Below are 13229 nucleotides of genomic sequence, written 5' to 3'. Positions count from 1 at the left end.
TACCTGAGACATCACCCTTTCTCAGCAGGGTTGGTGCTGTCCCAAGGGACCTGTAATACAATGCCGGTGCCTCGACCATTGTACTCTACCGTCTATATACTAGCAGCCCGACCGAGTTCGAGACGCTACTAATAATGTACTTCCTATAGTGACCTGCCAATTAAAGCTGTGCTGGTCATGAAATAGCCATTGAATCTAACGCCTATATATCACATCCACATGTATTTGACCATAGAATCAAGTTTATATAGTAAGCTCATTGCCATTATACTACACGTACTGGTGTACATGTCATACGATGCATGTTATCAATCGATTATTAGGACAATAACCAAGTTATACAAAAGTAGGCATGGTCATATCATACAGGTGCTCAGTCAGTTGACATATCACACATTTTTAAGGAAAACAGTCGTAAGTGTTTAAGGAATGATCATGCCATTCTAGGAGTCTATTCCGCAAACTAAACGGGACCTAAGGGATTAGTTATTCTTGGGAATAGACCCTTACTAAACAAAAGAATGATTATTTCATATGAATAGCCATTCCATTCCAAGAGTCTATTCTGCAAACCAAATGGGGCGGGACCTAAGGGATTAGTGAAAAGAAATCGAAGGTAAGACCGCAAGTTTATGAGATCAGCGAATGAAATTTATTTCAAAAAGACAATTCAAGCTTGGCTATAGTAGGATTAGCTATTCATTTCCAGAAGTCAATTCCTCGAATCAAATTAAACTACGCCTGAGTTAGAGAAAGGAAAGATTTGTCCTTTAATTGCTTGTCTTGGCTTGAGAGAGAAGAAAGACATGCAATAAAAGCGCATGCTTCATATGTTTTGCCGTATCAACAACTTGGAGATAAAGTTGAAATGCTTAATTAATTAGGAGCATCTCAACCACATCCCCATAGCCCACAGGCATATTGGAAGCTTTATACTAGAAACAAAGAGTGTTTATTAAAGACGTACAAGCAATAAAAGGCTAAAAAGCACATGTTCTATATGTTTTTGCATATCGACAACAACAGAGAGATAAAGTTGATATGCTTGCATGCATGGGAGCTTCTCAACCACATCCCCATAGGGATTCTAAAAGAGTACTGTTGGTCCATGAATCTTCATCTTATCATCTCAATTTCTCATTTCTCACAAATCATCTACCCTTATTTACTTTTAGAAGATATATACTAGAGTACTAACTCTTTTATTAACATATAAGTACTAAGCTTATTTATTGGAGTTTGGAGATGATTAAAATAATTAATAAAAGAAATGTTACGAATACCAATAAATAAACTTCACACCATGTTAGTATTTACTCATCTGTTAGTAAAAGAGTTAGTACTCCTAGTAACATATTTTTCTGTTAGTAAAAGAGTTAGTACTCCTAGTAACATATTTTCCTTATAAAAAAAATAGAGAGAGGGAGAGAGAAGCATATTGTTTCTCATGCATATAATCGATTTGGTGCTTGTTCTAATTAAGCACCATATATAATGAGTCCATTTTCTATTGATTTATTTGCGGTAATATATAATTTTAATAATAATAAAAAGAACATTATTGGTTGGAAAAATAATGAAAATGATTAAAGCGTGATGGAAGCAAGCAAGCAAGCTAGTTGTAAAGGAGAGCGGCATATAAGAGTTGATTCCAAGTATCAGGTACACCGGCTAGGCACCAATGGCTGCAATCCATGACGGCGTGGCCGTGTCCATGGTAAAATGATGGATGCCCATCTTTCCGTAGCTGCGATAGGGTTGTAATATTAAGCAGGTGGACCGCCTTCCGCATCTTCCCTATCACTTTCTCTACCACCGCCTCTGCGGGATCTGCACCTCCTGGATAAGTAGGGCCACCCACTGGCTCTGTTTCTCCCTCGCACCGATTTCCATTTGCTTCTCCCCAAATACTTGAACTAATAATTCATTAATTAATTAGTTATGCCAACGAATCAATGACCTTATATATATATATATGAGAATATTTGAGAAGAGAAAATTAATTAATTAATCAATCAATTCTTACTTGGAATGATCTGGGGAAACCCCTTGAAAAAAGACCTTGGTCTTTGTAGGGTCGACATTAGAGTCAACCGCTTGAGCCCATGTGTTCAACCCTTTCTCGAATGCAACCAAGCGATCCATGTCTTTGTACGTCTTACTCCCTTCTTCAATATAATCCCATCTGCAAAAAACCAATTAATTAATTTTACATAAATATAAATTATTAATTAATATATATATATATAGTGGTTCAACGAACTACTACTAGTCTACTACTACGTACGTACGGTTGTTTTCTTCCTGTATGAGTCCACCAATGCCATGAATTGAAGATCAATACGTCTGATCCACTCCATACTTTTGCGCCCTCAATTGAGTCAAGCTTAAGAACCCGCCCCATACCAGACCTGCTTATAATATCAACAAGAAATGCATGCCGGTAGAACAACACTTTAACATCGTACTCCTGTCCATTTATAATTAAATTGAAACCAACATAAATTCAGTTTAAAATCAGAATCACATATATAGGAATTGATCATGAAACAAAAGTAGGTACGTACGTAGTAGATAATATATATAATTATTATTATTAATTAATTGTTACCGGAAATGTGAATGTGGAGAGCTCCCCAGTCCTCCTTAAGGTGTAATTAGCCTGTGGTGCACCTGTATGAAGCATGCAATTGAGTGATTGCCATTGGTTCAAACTCAACGAGTCCCCCACAAACATTATGCTCTTCCCACTAAGCCTTGACAACATATCTCCACCATCGAATCTACACAAACAAACAAACTTTCATCCAATCACCTTCATTTATCATCAATTAATTAAGTTGATGCATGAGACTTTTAATCTTACCATTGGATCAAAATTCAATAATAATCTATAAATCACAAATCTAATGGTAATTTTAAAAGACATATCATGAATTTTTAGTAGATAGAAGAGTGGTGTCTTAGTGTCTATCATTATATATATTTGTGGATAAAAAGCTACCAAACCAAGTTAACAACATAATTGCCTTTACCATATATACTTAACTTGTTCTATTTCTGCACAATTTATACCAACTGGACAATATATATATATATATAAATGAGGCCTAAACAAATATCCGCTTGTCTACACATGTTTTGCTCACTACAAATGTTAATTAATGCAAACAACATTTTTGATATTTTCGATATTAATTAGTTGCCATAAAATTATTTAGTGCAATGTACTTTGAATTTCATGGTAGCTCCCAAATGATTGGTTAAGACAAATAAATACCCTTATTCATCCAGAAAAAAATAATGTTTTATTTTTCCAAAAAACAATTACGGTATTTCAAGTGTGTTTGGTAAAGAGTTTTGTTGTGAATTTTTTGTTTAATTTGTCATCTTCATACATATGTCATTGCTTACAACTATTAGAATATAAATTAAATTATTAAGTTCATCCATTTTTTATTAACTTAAACTTTTATAATAATAAGGGGTAGTTTAATATGTTATTCTAAGTTCGAATCATGTCTCTGTTATTCAATTCACCTTTATTTTTAATTAAATATTTTATGTGTTAGGTCTTACCCATTAAAGGAAAATTTAAATCTACAAGTAAAAGAAAGTGTTAAAAAAAAAATTAAATTCATTATTTAAACGTTTAAAATAACTAATTAATTAAGAGCAATCAACTTGAGGTTGAGCTGACAAATTTTATTTATTTATTTAATTTTAACAGAAATATAAGGTTTTCATTAATTAAAGATTACAAGTATAAAGCTCTTACAAAACAGAGCAAAAAAATTCTTACGCACAGCACAAAACATAAAACTCAGCAAAATTATAACCACATGCTTGACAAGTTGATGAAGAGAAGAAAAAGGGAATCATGTACAATATTGTGATGATGAAAAAGACAAATGGGGTTGAGTGAAGTGCATGATAAACATATATAGAGTGCGGCTCTGGCTCACACGCATGTGTGAGGTCCAGAATGGCTAACCAATTGGGGCTTTCCAAATGTGGACAACACTTACAACAAAGAAAGCAACAAATTAAATTAATATTCATTTGTCGCTTTTCTATCTTAATGCACGTTAACCAATTACAAATGCAACACACATGTACGTGTTTGGTTGATCATTTAAAATCAAAGAAAACGATCGAAAGACTAAGCTCATGAAAATGTTATGTTAACAAGTTATAATTCTCTTGTTAACAAGTTATGTTAACAAGGGGCTTAGAAATTGGTACATGTTGACAGTGGCGGAGCGACGTTACTCGATCCTTGGGAGTGCACCCCCAAGGATTTTAATATATATATATATATTTTTTTTAACCCAATGCACCCTCAAAATAAAAAATTAAAAAAAAAAAAAAAAAATTCTTTTCACAATTTTACCTACCCATTGCCCAAGTGCACCCCCAAGGATTTTAATTTTTTTTTTTTTTTTTTAACCCAATGCACCTTCAAAATTAAAAATTAAAAAAAAAAAAATTATTTTCACAATTTTACCTACCCATTACCCAAGACACAACAACTCTTCCCCCGCACACCCCCATTTAACCCACCGCAATTTAAGCACATATTTATGAACTTTTATAGATATTTTTTGTGATGCATATACTGTATGAATTATAAATTTTTAAGACGCTAAAAAAATTTTAGCGGCACTCCCAATATAAAATGGCTGGCTCCGCCACTGCATATTGGAAATGCTATGTTAACAAGTCAGCTAGCTAGCTTCAATAATATTAATGTTTCTTTCACGGGAAGATATAATTCCCTTGGGGTACGGTTGAGTATCAACTATCAACTATAAAGCATCAATATTTTTCCTTTGACGCAATGTTTTTTGAAATAATTAAAGCCTCGATCTACAAGATGTCAAAGTTTAAGTTATTTTCTTTCAATTCCATGGTGTTTGTTAGACAAATTAAGGCTTTTGGTCTTTGTTTTGTTTTCATTACTCATTACCAACCAATGAAAACTTCAAGGCCAAACAATCCTCATGATGAGGAAAAGTATTATTAAAGGCCATTTCCTTTTCTCTTTTCTCTTTTTATTTTATTTTTAATTTATAGAATCCAATGACAGAATTGGAAGCAACAACTTCCGCTACCTCCAGTCACCATGATTAATACAAATTAATCAACGTCCAGTGAAGATACTTGCCCCAATATAATTACAATATATACCTGAAAGGCAAGTTCATTTATATATATATATGGGATTTCTATAAAGTCGTAATATATTGAATTAAGCATTTAATTAGGACAAATGATAGAATATATGAAGCAACTACTTTCACACACCATGCATGATTAATGTATTTTTTTTTGGCCCACTATATTCCATGATTAACACCAATCAACTTCCAGGGAAGATAATTACAATATCCACGTACGCATAAAGAGCTAGTAATAATTAATTTCATTTGTTCTCACTTCCTTAGGTCTTGTCTCTTTCATTTTAAATCAATTAGTTGGTCCCAAACAACGAACAATCATGCATGTAGAGTAAGATCGATCGAGTAGAGCCAAAAACCATAAAGAAGTTAAAAAATTAAAATTAATTTGATAAAAAATACAAAACAAATTCCAAGATCGAAGAATATTATAAAGCAAATATATATATATATATATAGATCGATCAAATAATTAATGTGATAAAAGTAAAAAGGTAATAATGAATAATATTAATGAATAACCTTGGTAAGTTGCAGGCAGTGGGTTGCCATCGATATTTGAGATATTGTTTGTCTGGGCGGCCATTGTTTTGGCAATCGAACTGCTTCTCTATGAATGGACAGCTTGATGTATTATAGAGAGGATATGATTCATCAGATATCCAATTCCCTTTGTAAAAGTTGCACCGCTCCCCCCCATGCACTGCTTGGTACAATAGAGAGAGCACTAGCAGTGCAAAGCCAATATTCCAAGAAGAAGAAGAAGAAGTTGGGGTTCCCATGAGAGAGAGAGAGAGAGAGAGAGAGAGAGAGAAAGAAAGGAGTTGGTGGAACTCCAAATGTATGTGATTTTCAATATATATGGGCATGCGTATAATTTATGTTAATCTCTTCCAAACATGTCAAATTAATCTACTTATAATATATATATATATATATATATATATATATATATATATCTTGTACGAAAATAAGCCCCAATTAATAACATTTTACCTCTTCGAGATTGTGTTATTAATTTAATGACAATGACTCATTTTTGGAAACTGCACTTGGCTTTCGCCTATAATTATTCTTGCTTCAAAATTTAACTCTCCTATATATATATATATATATATATATATATATATATATATATATATTATGTGATTACGTATACATAGTTGTTGAGGATGCATATATAATCTTTCTTAGAAAACCGTTGGGCATTATATATTGAATGGTTTACGATTTGTAAAAATTAGATATCCCAATTCAACTCCAATAAAGTTGTAAAATACCTACTCATGAGAGAAATGTTAGGTGTTCTCCTGGTGTCCTTTCAACTGTGATGTGACGTTGAATTTGAGATTATCATTATTGACTTTTAATCTATTGGTAATTTTAAAAATCACATCACAATTGAGATAACACTAAAAAAACACTAAAAGAACACTTAGTATTTTCCCTACTAGTGATATCACCTGTATTATATATTTCTTGGCCATAAATCATTTAATTCTGTCAAAAAAACCTTTGGGCATCAATTTGTTCCAAAAAAAAAAAAAAAAAAAAAAGAACGAACGTGTGTTATTTTCTCTCATGAAAAAGGGAAAATGTTAACAGCATGATGTAATTACCAACTATTGAAACTTGGGGGGGGGGGGGGGGGGGGGGGGGGCTTTTTTTTTAAACATTGGTGACAAAAAATTGAAAAAAGTGTGCATCCTTCAAAGGGGTTTAAATGTACTTTCCCTTAAAAAGATACTATTCCAAAAAGGATCATTTCAAATCTCCTCCATTTTAGTCTTGTCTAAAAATTTTAATCTCAAAAAAATTTGGACAATTTTGTCCTTCTAAATGCACTAACGGGAAAAAATTAAGAAAATTTGAAATGGAGAGGATTTTTTCCATATTATTCAATCAATTTTCTTCACCTTGCATTAAATTTCTTAACTAATGTTACCTCTTTTGGTTTATTGTGGCATTAATCTCCTCGATTTCAATGTGCAATGTCTAAAATTTTAGGGTTAATTACTTCTTTCTTTCTTTTCTTTTTTTGTTACCTAGGCTTCAAATTCTATCACAAATTGTTCTTGACTTATGGAAAAAGATTAACTTAGTATCTCCGTCACATTCTATCACATTTGTCGTCATATCCAAATGCTATGTGTCCTAACAAATAAAAATAATTAAAAATTGAAATAATAATAATTAAAAAAACTAAACCCTAAAAAAAAATTGAAAAATTATAGGGTGGTCGAACCACCCCATGCAGCTAGTCTGGGACTGGGGGTGGTAAAAAACTTAACCCTAAATAATATTGAAAATTATGGGGTGGGTGGCCCGACCACCCTAATGGCCTCTAGGGGGTGGCTCAGTCACCCCCAATGGCCAAAATGGGGTGGTCGGGCCACCCCGTAATTTTCAGTATTATTTAGGATTTAGTTTTTTAATTATTTTAATTATTATGTTATTATTTTTAGTTTTTTTTTTTTTTAGGACACATGTAATAGAGTGTGATAAAAATATTAAATTGTTCTTTTCTCATAAATCAAATACTGTGGTACATACCTCGCCCTGGTCACAGACTCACAAGTGGGTCATGCCCAGCCAGAGTGGCTGGGAAACAAACAGGGGCAGATTACAATTTTTCATAAATATACTTCAAATATACCAATTTTATAAATTTGACCCCCAAAAATCATATATTTGTCCCCCATAATATTATTTGTGTCCCTTTTTAATTATTATTTTTTTTTTTTTTTGCCCTCCAAAATAATATTTGTGTCCCTTTTAATTATTATTTTTTAGTTTTGCCCCCCCAAAAAAATAATTACTTGTGACCCCTTTTAAGTTTTTTAATTTATTATCATTATTATTATTATTTTAATTTTGCTCTATTTCAACATAAAAAGGCCTAAAATACCCAATTCATTTAGTTTTCCTCTATATTTTAGTTCACTTCTAATAAAAAACTTAATTTGGTTTTGGACTCTCATTGAATATGTGAAAGAAAAGTTAAATGGTTTTGGTTCTTTTGAGTGGCTTCTAACCAGCAGTTAGTTTTTTGAGTGGTTATTTTGAGTCATTTAAGTTTACAATATTTGTTTTGACATCACAAGTTAAATGGTTTAATAATTTACAATTGCAAAATTGCATGGCTCGACTCTTAGCATTGTTGTTATTTGAGGTTTCGGGTAATTGTTAATTAAGAAAGTCCACTCTCAAAGATACATTTTTCTTGGACCCTATAGATTGTGTTTAGTCTATTTTGCTAATTTTTTTTTTCCTACGCTATTAATTTGCCAATTATTTATATTATTATGTATTTACGATAACATGAGATTAAATGTAAGACTTTTATGCTTTATTTTATATAAACAAGCACAAACTCATATAAAAAGATTATATGTATTTACGTGATTTTGTATTTATATAAGTTTGTGCATCGCCCCAAATCCTAGAAATCCTGTAGGATTTTCGTCCCCTCACACTACAAATCCTAATTCCGCCCCTGGGAAAAAACGACCATAGCTCGGAAAGCGACCCAACAATGGCCACAGCTGCGTCATGCCCAGCCATCGTAGCTAGGTAACCCAGCCTCCATTTTTTTTTTTTTCTCCTTTACTTTTTTTTTAAAATTCTTTATGAAAATAGAATAATTATATTTTTATATCATTTTTGTTTTTTTAAAAAAAAAAAAATGGACGAATGTCTTAGATTTAAAATGATTGTAACCTCAACTCTTAAATTTGCAAAATTGGAAACTCAAGAATAAAAATCAAAATCTGGTAAAGCACAAGGGGAGGTTTCATCATATTTTCCCTTTAAATTGACTTGACTGACTTTTAATTAAAAAAATTATAGTAATATCTTCCCTGCATCTACATGGAGAAAATATAAAATTAGTCCCTAGGTTTTGACACATTAAAAAATTAGTATCTAGGTTTCCAAAAAAATAAATACACACATGCTCAATCCATGAGTATTTTTAGCTCGAACTACCGAGACTATGCGTTTTGAGAAAACCTTCCAAAATTTTAAAAACTCTCAATTTTTCACATTTGAACTTTTAATTTGATGCAATTAACCCTCCATCCGTCAATTTTTACTGTTAAACCTTAACAGAAACCACTAAAAAGACCAAATTACCTTTCAATTTTTTCATTTTTTTTTTATTTGAAATTTGAAATCAAGGATAAATTTGAAAGTTTATAAAACTTCCAGGGGTATAAAGGTCATTTCATCACTTTTAACGTCTAAGACTAATTGAGTGGGGTAGATTGCATCCAATTGAAAGTTCAGGAGGTGAAATTGAGAGGTTTTAAAATTTTTGGGGTCTTTTCAAATCGCGTGGTAGTTTATGGGTCATTTGTAAAGTTTTCCAATAAAGAATAAAATTGGCTATTGGGGTTTGTTTGAAGTGAATATAGTCTTGAAAGAAGTAGAGCTTTGGCCCTTTTTTGGAAGGACGAAATTACAATAGTGATACAAAATTGAAAGTTTACTAGGATCAAGTTTTACCTCTTTTTGCCAAACAAACAAATCACGGAACTAAGCCATACAACAAACACATAGCATGCACAGCAAAAATTAAAAACATCAATCACAAGCATAATACAAAGTTTATTTATGAAGTGGAAAACCCTTTGAACACATCAAAGGTAAAAACCACTACGGAGCAGCCAAACCCGAGAAATCATATGAAGATTCAGAGTTACAGAGTAAACGATACACACAACCTTGAGTACCTCTAGACTTAGTAAGAACATCAAGCCTCTCAACTTATCTCCATCCTAACCATCTTTATGGAGTACATCTCCTCACCGACCCTTCGGTAGACTTCCTTCTTCAAGTAACCAAACCCATAAACTTGTGTAGATGAATAACAAAGGCAACACGCCAAAATAACCACCACTCTAGAGTCACAGCACTCGTAGAGGGAATATCTTGAGACTTTTGTGAACAGTGCTCAGAGAGAAAAAAAATATATATATTATTCAAAAGTATACTATGGATAGTGACAGGAAAACCATTTGTAGGAGAGACATTTTTTTCTTCACGTCCTAACGGGACACTTTCTCGTTATGACTGGAAGAAGAGATTCGTAGATCTGTGTTGTGAAATCTTAATGTACTCGTAAGTTCATGAATCGTTTTGCAATATAAGGATGCAAGTGCGAGGTCGAATCCACATGGAATTGTGTTTTTGAAAACTAAATATATCTAAATCAATTAAATCCTAACCTATTTCTAAAGGATGAGTGAATTTTTTTGTGAATATGAAATCAAAAGCATAAGCAAAATAAGGTGAAAGTGATCAAGTAACGAAGCACAAAGATTTCGAAATCCGCACTCACAAAATCATAGCAACATATTCTCATTATCAATAATATTTCTAAAGACATATGTATGTTCTACTTTGCTTCGAAGAATTAATTAAAACCATTCAATATATCCATTCATGCACAAATCACAAAAGATATCCAATTTAAATTAAATCATCAAATATATCCGTGAAACAAATCACGAAAGATATCTAATTTAAATCAAATCATCAAATGTATCCGTAGAATGAATCACAAGGGATATCCAATTTTTTTGACAAAGAAAACCCAAGCAATCAATTAAATGAACGTCTTCAACTAATTGAATTGAAAAGAACAATTGGAAAATCAAACTCATATAATTGAAAAATATTACATCACGTGAAAATATTGTTGCTAATCATAAGTGAAGCTTCATCCTCAACCTTAGTTGAGTGTTTAGCCTCTCGTGAAATTGAAAAATAATACAAGAGTTTGAAACCATGAAAGTTTGAGAAGCTTACAAATTAAGAACCCAAAAATTGAGAGCACCAAAGGCTAGGAAAACCCTAAACTTTCTTTTCTCAACTCTGAAATTTCATACTAAGCAGCCTCTTATTTTTCTCTAAAGTCTCTTCTATTTATAGGGCTTTTCTAGGGTTTTAACCTAAAAAATGGCACTAGGTCAAATAAGTGCGCTCGAGCACACTCGAGCATGCGGCTTCCTCCTACAGCGCCGGTGTGCTCGCGCACTGGGGCTTGTCAAGGGCATGGGTGCAATCGAGCGTAGGGTTGTGCGCTCGATCCCACTTCCGTTGGTGGCTTTTTTCCAAACTTTTCATTTTTCGCATTAAGTCTGCAATTTTCCCTTAGCAGCTTGCAAAACACAAAACCCACAAAACTAACACAAGACATCAAATTATAACACAGCTAAATGATTAACAAATGCAAATTAAGGAGTTCAAATATGTAATATTTGGCACTCATCAAACACCTCCAAACTTACATATTGCTAGTCCCTTAACAATACAAAATCAAAAATAAAATGAAAACATAAAATATAAATCCTCTGTCATAGAAGATACGATTGCATTTGGCATATGCAACAAGTCTTTTAAACTCCTAGGCATCCCTAGTGGACGAGTGAAGTCTTGTGAGGATTTAACATAAATGATACCCACAAACATTTTCAGCACTATGTTATTGACAAGAGTGAAGTTTCACACAAACAATGGTTTTTATTCATGAGCAACCTTAAAAAGATAAACTCAATCTTCAAAATCCTTAGGGCATCAAAAATCAACTCACTCATAAATGGATAATTGAGACATCATATGTTCCAATAGGTTCAAAGTGAAATTAGCATACAATTATGAGGCTTCAATTTAATCTCAAGACAAATCGTTCAGAACCTCAAAATTTGTAGGAATCCCTATTAGATGAAACAAACAAGGCAAGATATGCATTTTTCTTCTTTTTCTCTTTTTATGTAAGCTATGCAATGCTTAGCTCCCTTAAACTTTTTAATTGACCCATGTAATAAGTGTTAGGCTAGTGACTCCCAAACCAAATGGCTTTAGGGCACTAGATGTAGAAACATCCCTAAGGGCTTATTAACTTAAGTCAAAAAGGCTACGAAGCCAAGCTAGCCATACCATCAATCAAACTAAATTTCACACCTTTTTACGCGAACACTCAATGCTTAATGAGGCATGAGATCCAGTTACTCAGTGAAAAATTCAAAATGATCTCTCTTTTCTTTTCCTTTTTTTTTTCCTTTTTTTTTTTTTTTTCTTGCAAGCTAAGGTTATTCATCAATAAGTCATCCAACAAATCTTAAAATGAACATGATTAAGCTCAAATATCATATCTCACAGATTATATGCTAATGTGCTCATGATAATTCAACTCAAAACAAGTGAAATCTCTTTTGCCCAAAAAATAAGTCAAAGGACTCAGATTCTTAATGACATGATAATGTGTTTAACACTTTAAGCAAACCAATGAAATGCAAACCACAGTTACTACTTAACTCATGCTTAACAACAACATAACACAATTTTTTTTTTTTTTTAATGGAAAGAAATTGAAACAAACAATAAAAGGTAACAAGAAATGGATAGCGGTGTCTTTTCATACCCCTAAACTTGAATCACTCATTGTCCTCAATGTGGGTAGAAATACAATACCGAGAGGTGGAGGAAAAACCGGAGTGTGCAGAGAGAGAATGTCCCCCAAACTTACTCGTAAAACACCTATCATGAAAATCACAGCAACAAAAAAAACAAAAAATAAAATCAAATGACAAGAAGTAAAAAGAAAGAAGGGCTGTCTCCCACAAGCATTAAGTTTGCCGTTTTTAGCCAGACTATCCACAGCAGATGAGGATCAGTTCTGATAGGTAGGGTCCTCCAAGGTCATTTCTTCAATCTCTGGGATCTTCAACTCCAAGAACGGTTTTAGCCGTTGACCATTTACCTTGAAAGTATTTCTATTCTTAGAATCCTCTATCTTAATGGCTCCATGAGTAGAAAGTATACGAACTATGAATGGTCTAGTCCATCGAGATTTGAGCTTACCTAGGAACAAATGCAGACGTGAATTGTACAGAAGGACTTTTTGATCGACTTCAAAAGATCTTCTCAAAATGCTTTGGTTATGGGCCTTCTTCATTTAAGCCTAGTACAATTTGGCACAATCGTAAGCATCATTCCTCAATTCCTTTATTGCAATGAGTTGGAGCTTCCTTTGAGAGTCAGCCT

General features: G+C 32.8%; 1 protein-coding gene across 1 annotated transcript; it reads right to left on the bottom strand.

Annotated features, from left to right (window-relative positions):
* Positions 1 to 1422: 1422 nt before the first annotated feature.
* On the bottom strand, positions 1423 to 5981 carry LOC132181015 (protein trichome birefringence-like 43). The gene is made up of 5 exons (XM_059594053.2): positions 5703 to 5981; positions 2612 to 2783; positions 2292 to 2470; positions 2027 to 2185; positions 1423 to 1916 (listed from the first exon to the last, which is right to left on the bottom strand). The coding sequence occupies exons 1-5, from the start codon at positions 5960 to 5962 to the stop codon at positions 1616 to 1618; spliced, it is 1071 nt and encodes a 356-aa protein (XP_059450036.2). The 5' UTR covers positions 5963 to 5981; the 3' UTR covers positions 1423 to 1615.
* Positions 5982 to 13229: the final 7248 nt, after the last annotated feature.

Source organism: Corylus avellana, chromosome 5 (genome assembly GCF_965113065.1).
Source record: "Corylus avellana chromosome 5, dhCorAvel1.hap1.2, whole genome shotgun sequence".
NCBI lineage: Eukaryota > Viridiplantae > Streptophyta > Magnoliopsida > Fagales > Betulaceae > Corylus > Corylus avellana.
This window is presented reverse-complemented; position numbering and strand designations above follow the sequence as displayed.

Excerpts from the sequence above, each read along its gene's own strand:
- LOC132181015 (XM_059594053.2), bottom strand. The coding sequence starts at position 5,962 with ATGGGAACCCCAACTTCTTCTTCTTCTTCTTGGAATATTGGCTTTGCA. Across the intron at positions 2,784-5,702 it reads ACTGCCTGCAACTTACCAAG|ATTCGATGGTGGAGATATGT; the intron begins GTTATTCATTAA and ends TTGTTTGTGTAG. Across the intron at positions 2,471-2,611 it reads TCTCCACATTCACATTTCCG|GAGTACGATGTTAAAGTGTT; the intron begins GTAACAATTAAT and ends ATAAATGGACAG.